This window comes from Pseudophryne corroboree, chromosome 5, assembly GCF_028390025.1.
Source record: "Pseudophryne corroboree isolate aPseCor3 chromosome 5, aPseCor3.hap2, whole genome shotgun sequence".
NCBI lineage: Eukaryota > Metazoa > Chordata > Amphibia > Anura > Myobatrachidae > Pseudophryne > Pseudophryne corroboree.
In genome coordinates this window covers 497,443,770-497,471,069 of record NC_086448.1, presented here as the reverse complement: position 1 = coordinate 497,471,069, position 27,300 = coordinate 497,443,770, and the positions used below count along the sequence as shown (strand labels likewise).

The window sequence follows — 27,300 nt, the reverse complement described above, 5'->3', positions numbered from 1 at the left end:
CGGTAAGGATGTTAACCACCTAGGAACATCCTTCCTTATACGTCGCCTGCAGTGCATTTATCATAAGTCATTGTCAAGTTCAGAAACTTTGGGTGAGAGCGTAAGCAGTCCACTGACACCTAAATTATGTGGTTTGTTTGAATATTATTTTGCTGTGAGGATGAGGAGGTAAACAATGAATGGGGGGGAGGAATTGGAGGATGAGGACGACATTTTGCCTCTGTAGAGCCAGTTTGTGCGAGGAGATTCATTGCTTTTTTTTTTTTTTTGGTGGGGGCCCAAACAAACCAGTGATTTCAGCCACAGTCGTTTAGCAGACCCTGTCGCTGAAATTATTGGTTTGTTAAAGTGTGCATGTCTTGTTTATACAACATAAGGGTGGGTGGGAGGGCCCAAGGACAATTCCATCTTGCACATCTTTTCTTTGCCACATCATTCCAACGTTGCTGCCCCACTGCCGTTTAATTCCAGGGGTGCTGTTGCCTGTCTGCTATGCTGTGTAATTCTCCAGGGGTGCTGCCTATGCTGTATAAGTCCAGGGGTGCTGCCGTATAATTCCAGGGGTGTTGCTGTACTTGATCCTAGGTTTAAATGAAAGCCTAGAGCAGATATGAAACAATCTTCAACATCACAAACAGATTTGTGGAAACATAGCCGCAAAGGTGGAAATGGAAATTGCTATTTTGATGAAGTGTTTTAAAATAAAGTGGGGAGAGACCACATTTGTGGCCAAAGTCAGTGTGACTCAGAAGATACTGAATCATAATCCAGTGCAACTGCCGGAGAGGTAAAAGTGATATTTTCTGCCAGAACATTAGTGAGCGGTTCTTCTCAATTTTTTCATGTTAACGACTCACTGAAATGAATGGGTCCAATTAGTCAACCTTAATTTTGATTTATTATTGATGTTCCACTTTTCGGGATTATTTATTTAGAAGATGCACATTGTTGTACAGGGATCTTCTTTTCCTAAGGGCTGCGTAGGGTTATCGTAAGACCTTGCGGTGTTAGAAGAACAGAGTTTCAGTGATCTTGCATTGCATCAGCTTTTTATTGTACTGCAGCACTAGATGGGCCAGGAGCTCCCGTGAGGCACAAACAGTTGCTGAATAAGGACCTGTATGGAGTCTCGTGGTGGGTTACAGCCAGAAAGATGTCTGTCTTGCCAGGCTGAGGCATGCTGTGGGCGCAGAGGTTAGCATTGCTTCCTCCCACAGTCCTTCTTATAGTATGAAATGAGTTTTGACTGCAGAGTGGTAAGCTCCACTAGGGCAGGAGCTCAGTAACAAAAAAATCCACTGCACAGTCATGCTTAGTACTTTACCGAACCCACCCGAACTCACTTGCCCCATCCAAGGCTGCTGTGGGGGCTCAGGAGGGGCTGCTAAAACATCTAAGGGTCTGCTTTATATAAAAATTAAATATGAATAAAATAAACAAGACACACAGGTATGCTCACATGCGTGTAACTGGGACATACAGGTGTGCTCACATGCGTGTAACTGGGAGCTGTGAAAAACAAAAATAAAGCATCTGCCACAAAATGTGTAAATAAAAATGCAATAAAAAAATGGAAAAAAAGAAACCCACAAAATGTTCACAAAATAAGTCTCCAGACTCTGTGGAGGGGAAAATATCCACTCATGATCCTATGGTATACACCAGTTTATTTGCATCCCAGCATTAAATCCGAGATTATCTTAATCCTTGAACATGGAGAAGGGGGTACAAATTTGGAGGCTTTAGCACCTAGTTTTTCAGTTTGTCCAGTAATGTGGTAATTATATATTTGCTTGGTTGAAGTCCTTTCCGTTCCACACCAATATAGAAGTGGAGGTGAAAGCCTGTGTGTTGTTCCAGATTGCATGTGCCTTTTCTAATTTTTAGTCACCTCCTTGACACTGTCCTCCTCCTCTTGCCTCTTCTCATAATGTGGAAAGTCATCAAAGAAGGAGGTGGTATGTTTGTGGCTAGCTATGATTTGGAGAACTTGGCAAACTTTTTCCAGGGGGACCACCTGTCGCTTAGATGATGGGTTTATTAAACTGTGCATGTCCTGTTTAAACAACATATGGGTTGGTGGGAGGGCCCAAGACAATTCCATCTTGTACCTCTTTTTTTTCTTTGCATTATGTGCTCTTTGGGGCCTAGTTTTTAAAACTGCCTCTGTAGTGCCACTCCTAGATGGGCCAGGTGTTTGTGCCGCCCACTTGTGCAGCTTAGTTTAGTCATCCAGCGACCTCGGCCCACCTCTTTTTTTTCTTTGCATTATGTGCTCTCTGGGGACTAATTTTTAAAACTGCCATCCTGTCTGCCACTGCAGTGCCACTCCTAGATGGGCCACGTGTTTGTGTCTCCCACATGTGTTGCTTAGCTTAGTCATCCAGCTACCTCGGTGCAACCTTTTGGCCCAGAAACAGTATTGTGAGGTATGAGGTGTTCAGAATAGTCTGTAAATGAGTGTAAATAAATGTAATCTAAGTCCCCCTCGGAGCACGTCATCTGAGAATCATAAATCTCCCTAAAGTACGAAAGGAACAGCTGTACTATGTCAGGGGTATTGCTCACCATGGAACCGTCAGGGCCAGACATCTGCACTATCGTATTCCCAGGACGATCATAATGCACCAGATGAGCCAATAAACTACCCGGCCTGTCTGCCTGCATATAAATATTAGTTGCCCTAAACAGGAGGGAGCGTGCATTCTTGTCGGAGAGGTGAGCCAGCCAAGCCTCCTTAGCTGACATCCACCGCACCTTCAGAGCGGAGGTGCCCTCCGCCAAGTATCTGGTCTCTAGATCTCTATAGTCACACTCAAGCTGTCGCTCCGTCGCTCTGTATTCCAACTTGCGGGTAGCAATTTTACCAATCAGTGTGCCACGCAGGTATGCTTTGAATGTGTCCCAAACAATATGCACCGGAGCCGAGCCCACATTATCCGCTAAAAAGCCCTCCCACCTGGACTTTAAATCCGGGCATTCTCCCAACTGAAGCAGCCAGGATGGATGCAACCTCCAATAAGACTGTCCCCTCCGGCACTCCACGTCAAGAGACAACAACATGGGCGAGTGGTCGGACACCCCGCGCGCCTCATAATGAACATCCGTTACATTAGGTAAAAGCCCGGGCGAGACCAGGGCCAGGTCGATTCTGGAGAATGTGCCATGCGTACCAGAGAAGCATGAGTACTGCCTAAGTGTAGGGTGCCGAACTCTCCAAACATCTACCCACTGCATACTATCTATAACATCCGCAAACTTAGAGTGAGAGTGAGAAGTTGGCTGCCCACCTCCCGCCCCCGGACCTTGAGAGGACCTCCATCTATCCAAGGAGACATCCAGCACATTATTAAAATCCCCCAGACATATAACAGGAGTATGGGGGGATGAGGCAATAAACGATGCGGCTTTCTGCAGAACATCATATGAAAACGGGGGGGGGGGGGATGTAAACAGACAAAATAAAAAGGGCACGGGAGTTCAGCTTACATTCCAGAAACACAAACCTGCCGTATGGATCAGTGCTTACTGTGATCAATTCAAACTGTACGGTTCTCCGTATCATTACCGATACTCCCCTAGAAGAGGAGGAATGAGAGGAATGATACGCCCATCCCACCCAAGGCCTACGGAGCGACAACAGCCTATTTCCCTCCAGATGAGTTTCGCTTAAGCAGACAACGTCCGGGCCATATTTCTTAATAATTTTAAATACCAGGGATCGCTTTACTTTATTATTGATGCCCCGGACGTTCCTCGCCAAAATCTTTAAAGCAGACATGTCGTACCGTGCATGGTCTGAGACGCAGCGCCCTGTGAAAGCCTAAACAGCAGCATCGTCTGGGCACCCACCCACCCCTGCAGAGTGTTACCCCGGAACCCGGAACCCCTTAAATAGCTCGACCTCACCTCGCATAGAAATGAGCAATCATATAAAAAACAAAAAACAATACAAAACAGAAATAAAAACAGATCAGAAAAATAAACAGCATCCCCACAACATACCCCCTCCCCGTATACCTCCCCGAACTTTGGCATACACATATCCCTAACAAACCACCAACCCTGGTAGCCAAAAAAACCTACGGCAGTGCTATACGCAGTAAACAGACCCAAAGGGAAAGAAAAAACCCCTTAATACTGTATGTAAAGTCACTGCTCAACAATGTCCAGAACAACCATGACCAGGGGAAACTCCCCGGACGTATACTTGCGTATTGATGGCTCATGGAGAAAAGTAGCTGGGCGTCAGTCCAGAGCCAGCTGGCGGGCGCCCGGAGCATAGCTGTCCAGCCAGGCCGCCGCCTCCCTCGGAGTGTTGAAGAACTTAGTCTCCCCGTCCGCCACCACTCGCAGCCGAGAGGGGAACAACATCGAATAGGGGATATTCAGATCACGAAGTCGCCGCTTGACAGGCATAAACTGGGCCCGGTCTTTTTGGACATCTGCAGCGAAATCTGGAAATGCTGACACCCGGACGCCATTTAGAATCAGAGGGCCCTTCGCGCGACCCAGGCGCAGAACAGAGTCTCGGTCTTTATAATGTAGAAACTTTGCTATAAATGTCCGCGGGGGGCGCCTGGGGGCAAAGGCCGGAACGGCACCCGATGCGCCCGCTCCACTGCAAACTGGGATGTAAAGGATTCGGCGCCATACGCTTCTGTCAACCAGGATTCCAGGAATTCCTCAGGATGTGCCCCTTCCTCCCTCTCAGGCAAGCCCACGAATCTGACGTTGTTTCTGTGAAGTCGTCCCTCCATATCCTGGAGTTTAGTTTGCAGTGTAGAAACTTGCTGTGTAACCGCAGAGACAGACCGTTGGAGGGGGCCGCTGAGGTCTTCCAAATTAGAGACCCGCATCTCCGTTTCTCCCACTCTCTCCTGGACCCGCTGGACATCCTGGCGTAATAAGGACAGGTCACACTGCACCTTCTCCATTTTGTCCGACAGACGCTGTTCGCTGGCCGCTATGGCCTCCAGGACCTGCTGAATGGAAGGAGGAGGTGGCTGTACGTCCGCGCCCTGGTCTGCCCCAGCCGGGTGCGCCGACTGAGCAGCCGGCTGTCGGGCATACTTCTCCAGTTTAGCCGCCGCCGCACTCTGGCCACCCTTCACCATGATGACAAGGCTAAGGCAGCACTCGAGGTCCCTGTATTCAGTGTCAGAAAGCACAGCAGAGGGGAGAAGATATAATGGCAGCAGTGCTCCACGGCATCCAACAGGAGAACACTGTGGAGGAGGGTGGGGGGGGGCAGAGGAGCCTGGGGCAGTGTGCTAATGTATAATATATGCTGTATAGTGGCCCACAGAGACAGGACAATCTGTGTCCAGAGTAGATCCCCCAGCCCTGCAGTCCCCACGAGTGCAGAGTCACACAGGATGTATGCAGAAAAAGCTGCAGCCAAGATGGCCGCCGGAGTGTGCAGTCTCTCCCCTCTCAGCACGATTCCAGGCTCCAGAGGGACAGAAGCGGCCGGCAAACTCCACCAGGGGACACAGGTGAGGGGTGCCGCTCTCCCCAGGCACAGAGGGATCCAAATCCTCGCGATCGCCGCGGGTCGTGCGCGCGCGCCCGCGGCAGTGTGTTGTAAATTGAGCCCGGGTATCCGTCGGCGGCCTAGGCCCAGGAGTCGGGCAGCCGCTGGCGCTGGCCAGGAGCTCCGGAGCGGGTCCACAAACGCTGCCCACCGCTTCCCCACAGACAGCGCCCTATATTAGGCCGGGTTTGAGCCTCAGAGGGGGCCCCAGGATATATGCAGGATTAATTCGTCCGGGGAGCTACACCAGCCTGCTTCCTACCCGTTCACCGCCGTGGCCACGCCCCGAGTGTAAATAAATGTAATTGAGGTTAATAATACCGTGATTTTAGCTATTTTTAAGTTTTTTTCAAAAATCATCCAAAACCTAAACCCGAAAGGGTGTTTTTTGTAAATCCAGTCCAGATCCAGAACATGAGCAGGGATCCAGATCCAAAACCAAAACACAAAAAGTGTCCGCCGCACATTTCTACTGTATATCTCACATTATATTAACATCCAACCAAGACATTTACAGGTTCTTGTATGCTTTGCGTCAGGCACAGACTGAGAATAGAGGAGCCACACGGGTCTACTATAGTATGACGGCGCACGGATTCCTGGCACCCAGCATACTTGCACCGGGATCCCGTCCACCGGTTTGCTGGCAGCGGGGCGAGCGCAAAAGAGCTCCATGCGGGCTCACTGCGCTCAGCACGCTGCTGGCCAAACTATTTATTCTTCCTCCAGGGGTGTCATGGACACCCCAAGAGGGAAAATAGTTGTCGGTATGACGTCTGTCGGGATTCTGGCGCCGGTATTCTGAGCGCCGGGATTCCGTCAGCCGGCATATCAAGTGCAACCCGAGCCACACTCTACTTACAAATCTAGATTATTGTATTAACACTTTTATTTGCAGTTAGAGTCATGACATTTCTGCAGCCACTCATTTGATCCCTATTCCACAGAAATATAGTTTGAAAATGAATGATAATCAAGGTTTGTTAATTTAAATAGGTTTAATATAATGTCCATCTGCCAATGGTTGGATTGGCAGGTGCGAAAATATAATGTTTATGTAAAGTTGGATGTACAGTACATTTGTTTTCTTTGTGCAAGTTACGCATTTTCTTACTGCGCATGCATAGAAGAAAAAGTATGTATAGGTCTGGACGCAGATTTTTCTTACACTTACGGATCCTTATATAAAAAAATTCCCCATGCTTTTATTTGCCCAGATTTGCAGAATTTTATTGTTAGCGATAATACCAAAAACTCTTGGTTTTGTATACATATATGGCATTAATACTGCCACGCAGCTAGTACCATGTACAATATGAGTAAAACCGAGCACAGGCATATTTCTTTTCTGTTGTTCATCTTTAGTGTGCCTTTTGTTTTATATGACATTGCAGTTATGTGTTTGCAGTACTTAATATTTGCATTTGGAATGTGTCAGGAAATAAAATTACTACAGGTTGAGTATCCCATATCCAAATATTCCGAAATACGGTATATTCCGAAATACGGACTTTTTTGAGTAAGACTGAGATAGTGAAACCTTTGTTTTTTGATGGCTCAATGTACACAAACTTTGTTTAATACACAAAGTTATTAAAAATATTGTATTAAATGACCTTCAGGCTTTGTGTATAAGGTGTATATGAAACATAAATGAATTGTGTGAATGTAGACACACTTTGTTTAATGCACAAAGTTATAAAAAATATTGGCTAAAATTTCCTTCAGGCTATGTGTATAAGGTGTATATGTAACATAAATGCATTCTGTGCTTAGACTTAGGTCCCATCACCATGATATCTCATTATGGTATGCAATTATTCCAAAATACGGAAAAATCCAATATCCAAAATACCTCTGGTCCCAAGCATTTTGGATAAGGGAGACTCAACCTGTATATGATTATTAACGGCCATTTATACTATGATATTTAGTTCTTCCTTCAACAAACAGACAAGTGAAGAACCTACAAGCTACTGTACCTGGTTCTTTCTTGTCATCAAGACGTATTAACAATTTATTCTGACAGTTCACCAAAATGGATCTAATGCTATTAGCAATTACTTCTATAGATGAACATCCTTCAGGCGGAGTCAATATTAAAAAACTGTGAAGCACAGAAATGAGCTCAGAGTCTGAAGATAATCTTCATGTATACAAGCATGACATGTTACTGTTACACATTGTAATTCATAATATGGTTCTGGTTCATTAACCTTTTTAAACATCACAGAAATAGCCAGATCCAAGCAAAGCAGCCCTGATAGAAGGAGCTTTGAATGTTAAATAGTCACTAAATGCTCAAATGAGCTTTTGGGCGCTGTGGTGCCGTTCGTCACTATAATTTATGTGGTGTCATTTTCAATCAGCATTGCTTGCTTTTAGGTTACACTAGCTGATTTTTTTCCTCTTCGAAATATAAGGAGTTTTGGTTATTGAAATTAATTTAAGATGTACGTGATGGCAAATTTATAGCATAACCTCATAAGCATTAAAGTAGTACTGCAGCAAAAAAATATATATATTATTGTCATTGATATGCTTTGTTCCATAATTTGGAACAAAATAGCTGAAAAGAGAGAGAAAAATTAGGTCTATAACAAAGTCTCTAATTCTGTGAGAATTAATTATACAATAAAGTGTTTTTCCATTATATTGACATTCCCTTTCATGTCGTTGCATGTAGTATGCTTTTGTCATGATTCCCTCCATACACAGTGTTGTGTAATATGTCAGTGCTTTATAAATAATAAACAAGACGCATTGAAGATCTCTTCATTACTGAATACATTATTGTAATTTAGTGTTTATATCCAGTGTTGGACTGGGGCATGTAGGGCCCACTGGAGGAATGCAGTGATAGGAACTCATGTTTAGGGGTGTGGCCAGTCTGCAGAGGAGGTGTGGCCTACCACCTCATTGGTTTGACTAACCATTAGAGAGTGCAACGTCTGGGCCCCTTCATAAATATATACAGTAAATTTAGCTTCTGCATGCCTGATAATGTACCAGATTAATAACAGCAATGCACTGTCGAAAATACACCCCAGTTCAGTATAAGATAACATATGTATAATGTATAATTCAAGTGCACAGTCTGGAACCTGATCCTTAGAACATGAGGTGGGGCCCCAGGTAGTGGGGCCCACCGGTGGTTTCCCCTGTACCCCTGTGGGCCAGTCCAAGCCTGTTTATATCAATGTCTTACCTAATAGATATATTACAGTATTTTATTCTAAAATATTCCTGTAACCCTATGTAGCATGTTTAGACCACCACTGCCATTCACCACAGCTAAACTTCCAATTAATACTTTTCTGTTCATGAGAGATTAAAGAAGAATGGCAGATATCCAAACGGCTGCATTGACCATCTTCCACAGAGACATGTTTACTACTAAAGGCATCAGTGTGGAAAATCATTGATATAGACTGCCTGGTATTTAACATGTTTGAGTTAATATGATTGACAATCAATGTCCTGTAACCAATTGCTTAAGTTAAAAGATAATCTAAACATTGTGTGGGTCATTTAGCATCATCATCTCTGGCAGATTGAACTCATGCTATATGTTAAAGTAACTGGTATGGGAGACTGTTGTCTAAGAAACGCCTAAATAGATCAGCCATGGCTGTTGACTATTAACACAATGTTCACTGTTTACATACTGAGTGTACGGTGAAATATTATGCCCACTTGATTTCAACATAAACTCAGATGTGTTTCCTTGCAGTCAATGAGGAGATGCAATCTGATAAAGGAAGTAGGTCCCTGATAGGAGGGCTCACATTCAAGAGATACATGGGAGAAGGTTTGTCTAGCTAGGCGGGAGTTTATAGAAGTGTATGATCTCAGACTTTTTATTTTTTACTTCATTTCCTTTAAAAGGCGCAGGAGTGTTTCCTGCTTCAGAGCCAAACCATCTGTCACATATATACACTGTATCCATTATCTGTAAATAGGCGTTTTTATTGCAGTCTTCCCAAATGCAGTACATCTGGAGTGCCTTGCTCCGTTTACTCATCAATGCCCTATGTTATAACTATGCTCAAATAGTGGAGGAAAAACTTGTCCTATATATGTAGGCAATATGGGATCCACCGTGCTATCTTGTTACCTAGTTATTATTCTTGATGATTTCTGAGCCCTGGCAGAATGGGATTATGTTTTAAAAAATATATATATATTTATTATTGAGGTAATGAAGAGAAGCATACAATAAAATTAAAACATGTCAAATCAATAAAACGTGATTACCAAAAAGAAGTAACATGTACAGATAACAATAATTTTACAGGGTAGTTAAGATGTGTTAACGAATGGGTTATCTGTTTTTAAGTAATCCAAACCCTTCATTTAATTCTTTAAATCAGAGAGTAAATCTAGAAATTAAGAACTTGTTTTGTATTTAAATAGTTATGATGTTTTACAATTCCAATTATTTTCAGACGTACAGTGCATCCAGAAAGTATTCACAGCGCTTCACTTTTTCTACATTTTGTTATGTTACAGCCTTATTCCAAACTGGAATAACTTATTTTTTTTCATCAAAATTCTACACGCAATAACCCATAATGACAAATGAAAAAAGTTTTTTTGAGATTTTTGCAAATTTATTACAAATAAAAAATTAAGAAATCACATGTACATAAGTATTCACAGCCTTTGCCATGAAGCTCAAAATTGAGCTCAGGTGCATCCTGTTTCCACTTATCCTTGAGATGTTCCTACAGCTCAATTGGAGTACACCTGTGTTAAATTCAGATGATTGAACATGATTTCTAAAGGCACACACTCGTCTATATAAGGGACCACACTTGACAGTGCATGTCTGAGCACAAACCAAGCATGAAGTGAAAAGAATTGTCTGTAGACCTCCAAGATAGGATTGTCTCGAGGCACAAATCTGGGGAAGGGTACAAAAAATTATCTGCTGCTTTGAAGGTCCCAATGAGCACAGTGGACTCCATCATCCGTAAATGGAAGAAATTCGGAAACCACCAGGACTCTTCCTAGAGCTGGCCGGCCGCCTAAACTGAGCGATATGGGGGAGAAGGGCCCTAGTCAGGAAGGTGACAAATAACTTGATGATCACTCTGTCAGAGATACAGTATTCCTCTGTGGAGAGAGGAGAACCTTCTAGAAGGACAACCATTTCTGCAGCAATCCACCAATTAGACCTGTATGGTAGAGTGGCCAGACAGACGCACATGGCAGCCTGCCTGGAGTTTCCAAAATGCACCTGAATGACTCTCAGACCATGAGAAACAAAATTCTCTGGTCTGATGAGACAAAGATTGAACTCTTTGGCGTGAATGCCAGGCGTCGTTTGGAGGAAACCAGGCACTGCTCATCTCCAGGCCAATACCATCCCTACAGTGAAGCATGGTGGTGGCAGCATCATGCTGTGGGGATGGGGTTTTTTTGGCGGCAGGAACTAGGAGACTAGTCAGGATAGAGGGAAAGATGAAAGCAGCAATGTACAGAGACATCCTGGATGAAAACCTGCTCCAGAGGACTCTTGACCTTAGACTGGGGCGACGTTTCATCTTACTTATAATATTACTTCAATTATTGTCCCACTCCAGACATGTCCTATAAAATGCATTTGCTTCTATACTGAGCTATATCTGGAATCACCAGTCCCTGAGGATTGAAGGCAGGCTGCTGACATATTATGCACTGCAGGGCATAATATCCTTCCTTGATTTTTAAGTATTACATAGTAGCAAGACTTCATAACGTGACATAAATAAATGAGTCAATAAGGTTAAGTAATGTCCAGGATCTAACTATAAAGTACTATGTTGTTGCCACACAGCATCAACACAGATAAATTACACCTGCCAATATTGACCATGTTCCTCAACATGGTCAAAACCTTGCCTACAAGCTGTACAGGAGTAACATGATTAACACGGGTACTTTCTTCAAAATTCTGTTTGCCGGGCTTTTCATGTTCTTTCTTCAAACGTCTAGGATGATTGTCTCGTAAAGTAAGATCAGTGTAGTCTAGGATGTAAAAAAAAAAAAAGCCCGCCACATTGATGTTTTTTTCCTGAAATGTTTGCAGATAACCCATCTGTCACTGAGTTCACATACTGTACCTTTTGGAATATATATATAAGCTGTTTAACAACACTTTATCAGCGAGTGCACTTTTCACATCTGATTGTATTTACAGTTTGCTTTCAGAGTCTAAGCAGCTTGACATTTTGAGGAAAATAAGATCTTACATTCAGGAGGGAAGTTACAAAGAAGCGGTAAGTGTATAATCAAAAAGCAGCAACAGTCTCATTTGAGTAATGTCTGTTATGTGTCATTGTGTTTCCTTTGTTGTAAAGATTGGCGTTTCAGTAATATGAAAACTCGTAGTGCAAATCTCTTTAGCACCAAATTACCAGAGCATTCAGAAATAGACGTAGCAATTTGTATCGCATGGGAAATGTGACATGTGATTTTTCTTCTTTTCTCCATTAACTGTTTGACTCTGCCTCACTCTGTTGTGCAGGGATGTTTTTTTGCTGACAACATCTGCCCTATAGTTTGACACGTAGTGTTAAATTTACTGTGCAGCACTTTTTAAAGCTGCCACATCTTCAGTGGTTTCGGCTTTTGTTTTTAAAGGGTCAATAATAGTAAATACAAAACACACATGGTTTTGTATTTTAGATTACTATTTCTTTAAATCCAGCAGCCAAACTGTCAAGTGGTGGGTTTGAAAATTGCCGCTTAGTAACTTTGGCCCAAATGTATTAAGCCTTAACGAGAGATAAATCTGAGATGCATAAGGAGAGATAAATTACCATAAACTACCCCTTATGCTACTTTCACATCGCAATGCCGGGTCGCACCCGGGAATTGGAAACGGGTCCTTCCTGGGTGTGACCCAGCATTGGACCCATACACACTGGCTTCCAGACATTGCAATGTGCCGGGTTGGGTTGCCATTGGTTTCGGAGGCTCCACACCGTCTCCGCCTATACTGTGAACGGGTCCTGGGTCGGATCGACCCTGCAACCCATTCACACTGCACATGACCTGGTAATAACCCGGGAATAACTCTTCTTTTTTCCCTGGTTGAATCACTGGGTCATGTGACCCAGGAATTCGGCATTGACCCCAGCGACCAGCATCGACCCGGCAATATACCGGTCAATACCGGGTTATTTGTGTGGTGTGAAAGGGGTATTAGTCTCTATAAATTACTGTGAGCAGAAGAATGTTTAGGGGAGAAAAAACATATACTGTAAAATGTAGAATGCACTCAGAAGGATAGAGATTGCTTATGCCACAGTCTACCAATTTTTTTGGCAATCTATTTTCTTCTATACTAGATCAAACGAACAGACAAATAAAACCCTGTAAACTGCTAGAATAATAAGTACTGTAGACTGAATACTGTTGCTCAAAATATATTGTATATAGTAAATTCAACTTTTTTTTAGAATTTTTGTCATATACTATAGCTTGCAGAAACATTTTCTTTCATTTATATTTGTGTTATTGATTATATATAGGAATTGCTGCTGGTCACTGAGCAGTAGTATGTTATGGTCAGTATGTATGTAGATCCACAGAGCTTGTTCATATACAGTATGGTAAAATCCAGTCTCACTGGTTAGGCAATTTTGGTAAAAACTAAGAAGAGAAGGAATATGGAGACAAGCAACACAAGGATGAAGAAATGGAAGAATGGAAGGGTAATAGTCCGTTCTCACAGGGCAGGATTAAAAGGTCCTATTGTCCATCAAGGCATTACTCTTGGCCAGGGATGTAACTAGTTATCGATCAACACTGTGGTGGGAACAGGTGTCTTTCTGTTCATGTTCATCCTTGAATAACCCAGGGGGGAATCATAAGATAACCCATGTTGTATCTTAACTTTCATGTCACTTGCACAAAAGCATTTGTAAGACATAGGTACGCATTTGTCACTTACTGTACATAAATGATCAAATGAAGTGTCCAACCCATTATCATATACTGTAATATTTTATTTCTGCCTTTTTCTTGTTAGGAATATTTGTGTTTGTTTTGCCTTGCATTACCTCATTCCTGCCTCTAGGGGTCTCACTTGTTGCCTCAGGTCTGAATGGCAGTTGCACACTGCCTCTGCAGGGTAATTACCTGATTGTGTGCACCTGCAGCCCAACACCTGGTGCTGCTATTTAACTCCAGCTCACAGGCACCTAGTTGCAGATCATTGTGGTTCCGTATGGAGTGAGACTGGGCTCTCTCCAGTAATCCTGTCCAGATTCTGCCTTATATGCATCTTGGAGACTTCCCTGCAGTTTGCTAACTCATGTGCCTTGCTTATGGACTTCTTACCCTGCCGGTTCAGCATCTACATTCCTGGACTATTATTTGCAGTTTGTTTCCATTCCTGCCTGATCACTTCGTTTTTTGGTATGTTATTTTTCCCCTGCTTGATTTAAACCCGGATACCTTCATGTTTATTTTGCATCTATGTTTAACCTGAAATATTCCATTTATCGTGTTTTGTTCCATGCAATCAAGGATCCAGTTTATATTTATTTTTACTATTACTTTTTCCACAATAAACTTTACTTAATTTTCACCTGGCTTCAGCTGACATCTTTCCAAGTACGCACACACAGAGAACCCTAGAAATCGTTACAGAATGATCTGCCAAAATAAACGTGTGCAGGAGTTTTGTTTTGATTCAGCTGAATCTCATAAAATGGCTTCACTTCAGAAAGGTTCCCTGCCTCTCAAGTTTTTGCCGTTTTTGAGTCCTGCATTGCTGGTGGATTTCAGAGAGAAACTGGAGGGTATTCAAATCCTATCTTCAGAGATACTGTCTGCTCTGCCTGAAGGTTCAGTAAGATTACCTGCTCCCTTTAAGGAGACGCAGGAAAAAAGGGGAAAAGATCAGTCTGGTGCTCTCAATTCTGGCTGCTGTTTTCCTAGCATAAGCAAAGGCAAGTTTTGGAGCTTTCCACGACCCAGCCTCTCTGAGGAAGAAAGGAGACATAGAAGGGATAAGAAGCTCTGTTTTTATTGCGGCAGGTCGGGACATTTTATTCAGTTATGTCCTGCTCGCAAACATAAAAAGAGCTTTCCTCATTCTGCCATAGTGCCAAATTCTGCTCAGTTATGCCACTGTGGTGCTCAAATTTCAAAAGGAGGGGTGTCCGGCCAAGCGACCCCAGGAGGGGTGTCCGGCCAAGCGACCCCAGGAGGGGTGTCCGGCCAAGCGACCCCAGGAGGGGTGTCCGGCCAAGCGACCCCAGGAGGGGTGTCCGGCCCTGTGACCCCAGGAGGGGTGTCCGGCCCAGCGACTCCAGGAGGGGTGTCCGGCCCTGCGACCCCAGGAGGGGTGTCCGGCCCTGCGACCCCAGGAGGGGTGTCCGGCCCTGCGACCCCAGGAGGGGTGTCCGGCCCTGCGACCCCAGGAGGGGTGTCCGGCCCTGCGACCCCAGGAGGGGTGTCCGGCCCTGCGACCCCAGGAGGGGTGTCCGGCCCTGCGACCCCAGGAGGGGTGTCCGGCCCTGCGACCCCAGGAGGGGTGTCCGGCCCTGCGACCTCAGGAGGGGTGTCCGGCCCTGCGACCCCAGGAGGGGTGTCCGGCCCTGCGACCCCAGGAGGGGTGTCCGGCCCTGCGACCTCAGGAGGGGTGTCCGGCCCTGCGACCTCAGGAGGGGTGTCCGGCCCTGCGACCTCAGGAGGGGTGTCCGGCCCTGCGACCTCAGGAGGGGTGTCCGGCCCTGCGACCTCAGGAGGGGTGTCCGGCCCTGCGACCTCAGGAGGGGTGTCCGGCCCTGCGACCTCAGGAGGGGTGTCCGGCCCTGCGACCCCAGGAGGGGTGTCCGGCCCTGCGACCTCAGGAGGGGTGTCCGGCCCTGCGACCTCAGGAGGGGTGTCCGGCCCTGCGATCCCAGGAGGGGTGTCCGGCCCTGCGACCCCAGGAGGGGTGTCGGTCCCTGCTGCCCTTGCCTTCGGGCATGAAGTCCCTGCTGCCCTTGCCTTCGGGCATGAGGTCTCTGCTGCCCTTGCCTTCGGGCATGAGGTCCCTGCTGCCCTTGCCTTCGGGCATGAGGTCTCTGCTGCCCTTGCCTTCGGGCATGAGGTCCCTGCTGCCCTTGCCTTCGGGCATGAGGTCCCTGCTGCCCTTGCCTTCGGGCATGAGGTCCCTGCTGCCCTTGCCTTCGGGCATGAGGTCCCTGCTGCCCTTGCCTTCGGGCATGAGGTCTCTGCTGCCCTTGCCTTCGGGCATGAGGTCCCTGCTGCCCTTGCCTCACGGCATGAGGTCCCTGCTGCCCTTGCCTCACGGCATGAGGTCCCTGTTGCCCTTGCCTCACGGCATGAGGTCCCTGCTGCCCTTGCCTCACGGCATGAGGTCCCTGTTGCCCTTGCCTCACGGCATGAGGTCCCTGTTGCCCTTGCCTCACGGCATGAGGTCCCTGTTGCCCTTGCCTCACGGCATGAGGTCCCTGTTGCCCTTGCCTCACGGCATGAGGTCCCTGTTGCCCTTGCCTCACGGCATGAGGTCCCTGTTGCCCTTGCCTCACGGCATGAGGTCCCTGTTGCCCTTGCCTCACGGCATGAGGTCCCTGTTGCCCTTGCCTCACGGCATGAGGTCCCTGTTGCCCTTGCCTCACGGCCAGAGGTCCGAGAGGTGTCCGCTTCGCCAGAGGTCCAAGAGGTGTCCGCTTCGCCAGAGGTCCTAGAGGTATCCGCTTCGCCAGAGGTCCGAGAGGTATCCGCTTCGCCAGAGGTCCGAGAGGTGTCCGCTTCGCCAGAGGTCCGAGAGGTGTCCGCTTCGCCAGAGGTCCGAGAGGTGTCCGCTTCGCCAGAGGTCCGAGAGGTGCCCGCCTCGCCAGAGGTCCGAGAGGTGCCCGCCTTGCCAGAGGTCCGAGAGGTGCCCGCCTTGCCAGAGGTCCGAGAGGTGCCCGCCTTGCCAGAGGTCCACGCCTTGCCAGAGGTCCGAGAGGTGCCCGCCTTGCCAGAGGTCCGAGAGGTGCCCGCCTTGCCAGAGGTCCACGCCTTGCCAGAGGTCCACGCCTTGCCAGAGGTCCGAGAGGTGCCTGCCTTGCCAGAGGTCCGAGAGGTGCCCGCCTTGCCAGAGGTCCGAGAGGTGCCCGCCTTGCCAGAGGTGCCCGCCTTGCCAGAGGTCCGAGAGGTGCCCGCCTTGCCAGAGGTCCGAGAGGTGTCCACCTTGCCAGAGGTCCGGCCAAGGTCTGTCCAGCCCCAGGAGGGGGTTCTGCCTGCCCAGCCCCAGGAGGGGGTTCTGCCTGCCCAGCCCCAGGAGGGGGTTCTGCCTGCCCAGCCCCAGGAGGGGGTTCTGCCTGCCCAGCCCCAGGAGGGGGTTCTGCCTGCCCAGCCCCAGGAGGGGGGTCCGCCTGTCCAGCCCCAGGAGGGGGTTCCGCCTGTCCAGCCCCAGGAGGGGGGTCCGCCTGTCCAGCCCCAGGAGGGGGTTCCGCCTGTCCAGCCCCAGGAGGGGGTTCCGCCTGTCCAGCCCCAGGAGGGGGTTCCGCCTGTCCAGCACCAGATAGAGGTGCCTGCCATGCCCGAGATCCAAGATTTGCCCGAGGTATCTGCCCAGCCGAGGCCATCTGAGACTTCTCTGTCTAAGGTGCAAGAAGAGTCCGTCTTGTCTGGGAGGCCACAGTTGTCTATCCTCCCTGATGTTAAATCTAATTTGGAAACCCAAGTCGTTGAGGAACTGCCTTACTTTTACGGAAATATCTCTCACTGTTTAGCTCTCTTCAGATATTTTCTGAGTTTTGATGACTTGTCCCCTATTGATATCATTGCTAACTTATGTATGAGATTCAGAGGGAGGGCCTTGAAGTGGGTAAATGGTCTTATTGATAAGGGAGATCCAGTGTTACAAGATTTGCCCGCTTTCCTCAAAGCTGTGACCGAAAGATTCTGTCCACCAACTGTCCTCACTCTCCTAGATGAGTCTATTAAGGTGTGCCCGTCTGAGAACCTGCCTTTGCAGTCTGGGGAGCACCCTCAGTTTTTCAGATGTGGGCAGGTATCTCTAGGTGTTCACACAGATTGCTCGGCAAGTTTAGCATCTACAAATTTACCATCCGCTCTTGATTCCATACAGGAAAATAAGAAGTCAGTTCTACCGCTGGGTTGTGGCTCCGACTCTGAGAGTGAGCTTCTGTATGATCCGAGACTTGTTATTGATGGACCTGTATTGCCAAGTAGTGTCTTTGTGACACCTTCTAGTAGGTCTAGGCAACCCAAAAAGAAAAGAGGAAAAAAGAAGAGAAGGTGAACTTTGAGGCGTCTGGAATCCGCCTGTTTAAGGGGGGGATAATGTTAGGAATATTTGTGTTTGTTTTGCCTTGCATTACCTCATTCCTGCCTCTAGGGGTCTCACTTGTTGCCTCAGGTCTGAATGGCAGTTGCACACTGCCTCTGCAGGGTAATTACCTGATTGTGTGCACCTGCAGCCCAACACCTGGTGCTGCTATTTAACTCCAGCTCACAGGCACCTAGTTGCAGATCATTGTGGTTCCGTATGGAGTGAGACTGGGCTCTCTCCAGTAATCCTGTCCAGATTCTGCCTTATATGCATCTTGGAGACTTCCCTGCAGTTTGCTAACTCATGTGCCTTGCTTATGGACTTCTTACCCTGCCGGTTCAGCATCTACATTCCTGGACTATTATTTGCAGTTTGTTTCCATTCCTGCCTGATCACTTCGTTTTTTGGTATGTTATTTTTCCCCTGCTTGATTTAAACCCGGATACCTTCATGTTTATTTTGCATCTATGTTTAACCTGAAATATTCCATTTATCGTGTTTTGTTCCATGCAATCAAGGATCCAGTTTATATTTATTTTTACTATTACTTTTTCCACAATAAACTTTACTTAATTTTCACCTGGCTTCAGCTGACATCTTTCCAAGTACGCACACACAGAGAACCCTAGAAATCGTTACATTTCTTTGATATGTGACAGTATATGCTATGATGATCTGTGATAAAGGAACATCATCCCTGTCTTGTTAAGGCACAGGTACCATCTTGAAATATGTTCTAAAGCTGATCTAATTTGTAACATAAATTTGACTCCTCTCTTCATTTATTATTACTATGGAGTGCACCACAATGCCTAATTCATCAAAGTGATAAATGTGAAGAAATCCCCAATATTTGTTAAATTTTCTTAGAAATGTAACATGCATTTGCAACACAGAATTTTCTCCAACCTAGTCTTAATTACTGCAGGTTTATGTTGAGTTTCTGTATGTATTGATGAAAAAGCCGATAATAATCCACTTCAGAAAAGGATCCATTCTTAACTCTAGAGTAGCCTGTTGCCACCACAGAGTTGCTATCCAAAGAGAGTGTTATAATGTGCCAAATAACCTAAGTCTTCTGTACGCTATAATTGGTCACTTAAGGCTCCTCTATTTGCTGCTGGGTGATTGACAAGTTGTTTTTTTGTTGGACCACTGGATCAGGAGGAACTATCCTTTTAAGATGAGAGAATTTATGCTCCCTTCTCCTTAACTTTTAATGGCTATAGAGGACATCAGCAGCTCTTGTTATATCCCTCCCTTTAGTTTCTTAAAAACATCTTATTACCATAACCCCTGCTGTTTTTAAGGAATATATGAATACATTTTAATACTTATGATTTATTTCCAACCATGTGGCAAGCTGGGAGACTTGTCATCATTATCATCATCATCATCATCATCATCCTGATAATGGGTCTATTTTTATGTAAAGGTATAGAGCTGTAGTCTGATCCACCCCTGCTGATGCCAATGCATACATACAGGAACTATCCTAAGCTGTGGATTTAAGTGACCTGTCCCCAATTTACGAGGGATATTTCCTCCATGAGATGCCTGTCTCCTGCAACACTCTTCATATAATCAACATCCTTGTCTACATCCTGCCTCCTTATCGATAGGCTGTCCACCTCTCCATGTTTACACCTGCCACGTGGTTGTTATACTGGTTATTATTCTCCATCTCCACTTGGTCTTATCCTGAATATGGGTTTGACTGTCATTGGCCCAGTGCTATTTCTGCATGTCTGCCACTTACTTTTATGTACTGATATCACATGGTGGGTGGTCCTCACCCCTCCCTCTCCCACCCCCCGGGCTGATATTGCCTCTTTGCCAGGAGGTCCTCGTTTATGTTACCCCTCATTTGTATTGTATATGTACCCTGGAAGTTAAATGCTACTCTACTGTGTTATTTCCCCCAATATTTAGTTCTATTTAGTAGGCTTGTATTTTTCATGTTTACCATATTCTTGTCTTGTCCCTTTTGTTCTTTCCCCTCCCCTTCCTTACTCCCATCATCTATCTGGGTTACAGGTAATTTCTGTTAACTTATACTGCCCTTTGTGAACTCCGCTGAGTGATGTCTGACCTTAAAATTGGATCCTGGAAAGTTGGAGGGTTTAACTCTCTGGCGAAACGGCGAAAGATGTTCATTTACCTCAACAAACAAAAGACCTTGCTTTCCTCCAGGAAATTCACTTATACCAGCGCAGGTCACAAAGATCAACGTGGTCAGTTGGACGGTGGTAGCTTCTGACTCATGTAAATTAAAATCCTGAGGTGTTACCATTCTGGCAAGGCATCAGCTGCACCTAAAAGTCCTGTCTACTATTAGTGATCCTAATGGTCATTTTATTGTAGTCACTCTTCCTATACAGGGTCTTAAATATGCCCTTTTAATGTTTATGCTCTGAATGTGTACTCACTCTCTGCCACCCTTAATGACATCCCTATTATATAATTTGGTGATCTTAATATACAGTAACTTACTCCCCTATACTCGACAGGACTGCCCACTCTTCCCATGCCCTCTCCCTTCATAAATTAGGTGTCCCTCTTTTAGAGGAAAGACTCCAAGTTGCTGAATTCTAGAGGGCATTACACCCCACCAATAGAGAATATACATGCCTCTCTGCTGCCCATAATACATTGTCACGTATTGACTACATCTTACTCTCCAATGATTTATTGCCTAGAGTTATAGACTCGCAGATTTAGGCTATGTCTTTGTCAGACCATGCCCTAGTCTTTACTACCTTACATAACCTAGATGATCCTGCTTACAAATCATGAAGGTTCCTGTCCACCCTTCTCGTTTCCTTAAATTGACGAACCATCTTTAAGCTGTGTGGGAAGAGTATAAAAATAATCTCTCCCATTTAGAATCTGACCCTGTCCTTTTCTGGATGACGACTAAATCGGTCCTTTGAGGAGAGATCATCTCTGCTAATAATAGGAAGTATTCTACACAATACTCGACCCTTCAGAGGTCTCTGTCTGCAGCCTTTCAACAATATAACACTCACTGTGATCCCCACACCAAACATCTTTATCTTTGTGCGAAGACCAGTTTTGGAGACGGCTACCTCTTGTTGGCCCATTATCAGTTCTATAAGTTTGGCAGTAAGACTGGTCACCTCATAATGAACCTTCTAAATGGCACTCCCCCCTCCTATGGCAATCCATCCCTGAAAAACTCCACAGGACACTCTTCCCACTTTTAATACTGGGATAAGGTCATAAGATCTTTCAATGAAGCCCTGCTTCTCATACGTCCTAGAGGATGCTGGGGATGCTTCAAGAACCATGGGGTATAAACAGGATCCGCAGGAGACATGGGCACTTTAAGACTTTAAATGGGTGTGAACTGGCTCCTCCCTCTATGCCCCTCCTCCAGACTCCAGTTAGATTCTGTGCCCAGAGAGACTGGTCACACACTGAGGAGCTCTCCTGAGTTTCTTGGAAAAATTATTTTGTTAGGTTTATTATTTTCAGGGAGACCTGCTGGCAACAGGCTCCCTGCATCGTGGGACTGAGGGGAGAGAAGCAGACCTACTTCTCTGAGTTCAAAGGCTCTGCTTCTTAGTCTACTGGACACCATTAGCTCCAGAGGGTTCGATCACTTGGTCCGCCTAGCTGCTCGTTCCCGGAGCCGCGCCGTCACCCCCCTCACAGAGCCGGAAGATAGAAGCCGGGTGAGTATGAGAAGATCAGAAGATGGCAGAAGACGCGTTTGAGGTACCGCGCAGCGGCCGCGCTGCACGCCATGCTCCCACACATTACACAGCACTGCAGGGTACAGGGCGCAGGGGGGCCGCCCTGGGCAGCATGATGACCTCAAACTTAACTGGCATATGTTAAAACAGTGCCTAGGCACTAGTTAAGGGACACCCGCCAGTATAAATATAAATTTAAGCGGGACTTAAGCGCGCCATGTAGTGGGCAGGGCTTAGCCCACACAGCTCTGAACGGCGCCATTTTCTCTTCACAGAAGACTGCAGAGACGCTGGCCCTGTTCCTCCACACTGCTGTGCAAGTAACAGGGTGAAAAACCGGGGGGGAGGGGGCACAAGTGATTTGGTGCTGTGTTAATATATTTCTAAAGCGCTAACAGGTCTGGGCAGTCGTTTTACTCGCTTCAGTACCGGGATAAGCGCTGGGTTGTGAGCTGGCAGAACTTCCTCTGTGTCTCTCTAACAGGCTTTATTGTGGGTCTGTCTCCTATAGGCCCAGTGTGGTTGTGGGTGTCGGTACGTGTATGTCGACATGTCTGAGGCTGAGTGCTCTTCCGAGGAGGAGGCTGGAGTGGGGACAGAAAAGTCTGTGAGAGTGACCGTGTCGGCACAGCCGACGGACGATTGGGTAAATATGTTGAATGTTTTGAATGCAAATGTGTCTCGGTTGTCTAAAAAATCTGATAAATCTGAGTCTAAGAACCAGACATGGAGAAAGTACATGGAGGATGCTTTGTCACAAGCTCAGATTCCTTCGGGGTCACAGAAACGTGCATTTATCCAGATAGCTGATACAGATACCGACACGGACTCTGATTCCAGTGTCGACTATAGTGATGCCAGATTAAATCCAAAACTGGCTAAAAGCATTCAGTACATGATTGTGGCGATAAAAGACGTGTTACATATCACGGAGGACCCTACTGTCCCTGATACTAGGGTCTGTATATATAAAGGAAAGAAACCTGAGGTAACGTTTCCTCCCTCTCATGAACTGAATGCGCTTTTTGAAAAGGCTTGGGAAAATCCTGACATGAAAATACAGGTTCCCAAAAGAATTCCAGTGGCATATCCGTTTCCATTTGGGGACAGGGAAAAGTGGGAGTCAACCTCCACGGTAGACAAAGCTTTATCGCGTCTATACAAGAAGGGGGCGCTTCCGTCTACTGACACGGTAGCCCTAAAAGATCCTGCGGATCGCTAGCAGAAAAATACTAGTGATGAGCGGGTTCGGATCCTCGGGATCCGAACCCGCCCGAACTTCACCTTTTTTTTCATGGGTCCGAGCAACTCGGATCCTCCAGCCTTGCTCGGTTAACCCGAGCGCGCCCGAACGTCATCATCCCGCGGTCGGATTCTCGCAAGATTCGTATTCTATATAAGGAGCCGCGCGTCGCCACCATTTTTCACTCGTGCATTGGAGATGATCGTGAGAGGACGTGGCTGGTGTCCTCTCAGTTTCTATGTTCAGTGGGCTGCAAATTGTGCTGCAAATATCTGTGCTCAGTGTTCTGCAAGTGCAAATATCTACGTTCTCTGCCTGAAAAACGCTCCATATCTGACTGTGCTCAGTGTGCTGCAAATATCTGTGCTCAGTGTGCTAATTGCTTTATTGTGGGGACTGGGGACCAGCAGTATTATATAGCAGGAGGACAGTGCAGAGTTTTGCTGACCAGTGACCACCAGTATTATACGTTCTCTGCCTGAAAAACGCTCCATATCTGTGCTGCATTGTAGTATATAGTAGGAGGACAGTGCAGAATTTTGCTGACCACCAGTATAACTATATATATAGCAGTACAGTACAGTAGTCCACTGCTCTACCTACCTCTGTGTCGTCAAGTATACTATCCATTCATACCTGTGGTGCATTTCAGTTTTGCACAGTTTGCTGACCACCAGTATATACTATATATCAGTACGGTACAGTAGGCCACTGCTCTACCTACCTCTGTGTCGTCAAATATACTATCCATCCATACCTGTGGTGCATTTCAGTTTTTCACAGTTTGCTGACCACCAGTATATACTATATAGCAGTACGGTACAGTAGGCCACTGCTCTATCTACCTCTGTGTCGTCAAGTATACTATCCATCCATACCTGTGGTGCATTTCAGTTTTGCACAGTTAGCTGACCACCAGTATATACTATATAGCAGTACGGTACAGAAGGCCACTGCTCTACCTACCTCTGTGTCGTCAAGTATACTATCCATCCATACCTGTGGTGCATTTCAGTTTTGCACAGTTAGCTGACCACCAGTATATACTATATAGCAGTACGGTACAGAAGGACACTGCTCTACCTACCTCTGTGTCGTCAAGTATACTATCCATCCATACCTGTGGTGCATTTCAGTTTTGCACAGTTAGCTGACCACCAGTATATACTATATAGCAGTACGGTACAGAAGGCCACTGCTCTACCTACCTCTGTGTCGTCAAGTATACTATCCATCCATTCCTGTGGTGCATTTCAGTTTTGCACAGTTTGCTGACCACCAGTATATAATATATAGCAGTACGGTACAGTAGGCCACTGCTCTACCTACCTCTGTGTCGTTAAGTATACTATCCATCCATACCTGTGGTGCATTTCAGTTTTGCACAGTTTGCTGACCACCAGTATATACTATATAGCAGTACGGTACAGAAGGCCACTGCTTTACCTACCTCTGTGTCGTCAAGTATACTATCCATCCATACCTGTGGTGCATTTCAGTTTTGCACAGTTTGCTGACCACCAGTATATATAATATATAGCAGTACGGTATGCTCTACCTACCTCTGTGTCGTCAAGTATACTATCCATCCATACCTGTGGTGCATTTCAGTTTTGCACAGTTTGCTGACCACCAGAATATATAATATATAGCAGTACGGTACAGTAGGCCACTGCTCTACCTACTTCTGTGTCGTCAAGTATACTATCCATCCATACCTGTGGTGCATTTCAGTTTTGCACAGTTTGCTGACCACCAGTATATACTATATAGCAGTACGGTACAGAAGGCCACTGCTCTACCTATCTCTGTGTCGTCAAGTATACTATCCATCCATACCTGTGGTGCATTTCAGTTTTGCACAGTTTGCTGACCACCAGTATATATAATATGTAGCAGTACGGTACTGTAGGCCACTGCTCTACCTACCTCTGTGTCGTCAAGTATACTATCCATCCATACCTTTGGTGCATTTCAGTTTTGCACAGTTTGCTGACCACCAGTATATATAATATATAGCAGTATGGTACAGTAGGCCACTGCTCTACCTACCTCTGTGTCGTCAAGTATACTATCCATCCATACCTGTGGTGCATTTCAGTTTTGCACAGTTTGCTGACCACCAGTATATATAATATATAGCAGTACGGTACATTAGGCAACTGCTCTACCTACCTCTGTGTCGTCAAGTATACTATCCATCCATACCTGTGGTGCATTTCAGTTTTGCACAGTTTGCTGACCACCAGTACATATAATATATAGCAGTACGGTACAGTAGGCCACTGCTCTACCTACCTCTGTGTCGTCAAGTATACTATCCATCCATACCTTTGGTGCATTTCAGTTTTGCACAGTTTGCTGACCACCAGTATATATAATATATAGCAGTACGGTACAGTAGGCCACTGCTCTACCTACCTCTGTGTCGTCAAGTATACTATCCATCCATACCTGTGGTGCATTTCAGTTTTGCACAGTTTGCTGACCACCAGTATATATAATATATAGCAGTACGGTACTGTAGGCCACTGCTCTACCTACCTCTGTGTCGTCAAGTATACTATCCATCCATACCTTTGGTGCATTTCAGTTTTGCACAGTTTGCTGACCACCAGTATATATAATATATAGCAGTACGGTACAGTAGGCCACTGCTCTACCTACCTCTGTGTCGTCAAGTATACTATCCATCCATACCTGTGGTGCATTTCAGTTTTGCACAGTTTGCTGACCACCAGTATATATAATATATAGCAGTACGGTACATTAGGCAACTGCTCTACCTACCTCTGTGTCGTCAAGTATACTATCCATCCATACCTGTGGTGCATTTCAGTTTTGCACAGTTTGCTGACCACCAGTACATATAATATATAGCAGTACGGTACAGTAGGCCACTGCTCTACCTACCTCTGTGTCGTCAAGTATACTATCCATCCATTAGAAAGGAGAGAAAAGACAAAAAACCCTTGTTTGGGAGCACTCATTTGTAATGATCAATATGGTATGTATAGAAAGAAAGAATTTAAATAAAACTTAACCTTTAATTGTTTCTTGAAATAAAGGAACGAATGGAAAATAAATTTGAGACTGATGTCTAGTATTTGTTAATAAAAAACTTGTTGACCTTTTTAGCACATGAGGTACAAGATAGTTGAAGAAAGTGAAAATATCAAAGAAAATGGTGTATTATATATCTCTCTATATATATATATGAGAGAATGTGGATGCCATGTGGTCCAATTGGTATTCAGGCATCCAGAAAAATCACTGAGCATGCCCAGAATGTAGGTATGTCTGGTAACGTGGTTGCAATGTTAATTTCAAAATTAGAGTACCAAAGAGGTGAGAGGAAGAGTAATTTGGATGTGTTGAAGGTTTCCTTTAGGATAAAAGGCCCACTGCACCTGGTATTCTCAGGAGGTTTCCCTTCCTGATACTATCCAGGCCATGCCTGCTTAGCTTCCGAGATTGGACAGGATCGGGCGTATTCAGGGTAGTATGGCCGTGGGCCGTTGTTAGGATGGAAGGAAGAAAAAGGAATAAGGAGAGAGGCCACTGCTACTATCTGTACTGTACATAAATCAGAAACATAAGTAGTCCAAAAGGTTTTTCCAGAAGTGAGAGTGTGGCAGAAAGGTCTTTTCCTTGATCCTGTCCGATCTCGGAAGCTAAGCAGGTATGGCCTGGTTAGTATTAGGAAGGGGAACCTCCTGAGAATACCAGGTGCAGTGGGCCTTTTTCAAGGAAAAGACCTTTCTGCCACACTCTCATTCCTTTTTCTTCCTTCCATCCTAACAACGGCCCACGGCCATACTACCCTGAATACCCCCGATCCTGTCCGATCTCGGAAGCTAAGCAGGCATGGCCTGGATAGTATCAGGAAGGGAAACCTCCTGAGAATACCAGGTGCAGTGGGCCTTTTATCCTAAAGGAAACCTTCAACACATCCAAATTACTCTTCCTCTCACCTCTTTGGTACTCTAATTTTGAGATTAACATTGCAACCACGTTACCAGACATACCTACATTCTGGGCATGCTCAGTGATTTTTCTGGATGCCTGAATACCAATTGGACCACATGGCATCCACATTCTCTCATATATATATATAGAGATATATAATACACCATTTTCTTTGATATTTTCACCTTCTTCAACTATCTTGTACCTCATGTGCTAAAAAGGTCAACAAGTTTTTTATTAACAAATACTAGACATCAGTCTCAAATTTATTTTCCATTAGTTCCTTTATTTCAAGAAACAATTAAAGGTTAAGTTTTATTTAAATTCTTTCTTTCTATACATACCATATTGATCATTACAAATGAATGCTCCCAAACAAGGGTTTTTTGTCTTTTCTCTCCTTACTAATTGTAGTCTAACCTACAAAATTCCTGGGAGCACCGCCAATCATTAGCAGCTTAAGAATTACTCGATAACTGCATGTATATTGTTTTTTTCATTCATTTATAATCTTTATCCCCTACACCTTATTGAAATCATCAGA

At 45.6% G+C, this 27,300-nt stretch overlaps 1 protein-coding gene and 2 pseudogenes across 5 annotated transcripts in view; 2 read left to right on the top strand and 1 right to left on the bottom strand.

Annotated features, from left to right (window-relative positions):
- PIGN (phosphatidylinositol glycan anchor biosynthesis class N) overlaps nucleotides 1-27,300 on the top strand; it is a 666,839-nt gene that overhangs the window by 208,931 nt on the left and 430,608 nt on the right. For all 5 annotated transcript variants that reach the window (XM_063922983.1, XM_063922980.1, XM_063922979.1 and 2 more), the window contains one exon: nucleotides 11,721-11,799. In XM_063922983.1, the coding sequence (XP_063779053.1) occupies nucleotides 11,721-11,799 (79 nt within the window). The remainder of the gene's footprint in view (nucleotides 1-11,720; nucleotides 11,800-27,300) is intronic.
- On the bottom strand, nucleotides 26,186-26,303 carry LOC134929991 (5S ribosomal RNA; annotated as a pseudogene).
- On the top strand, nucleotides 26,594-26,711 carry LOC134931599 (5S ribosomal RNA; annotated as a pseudogene).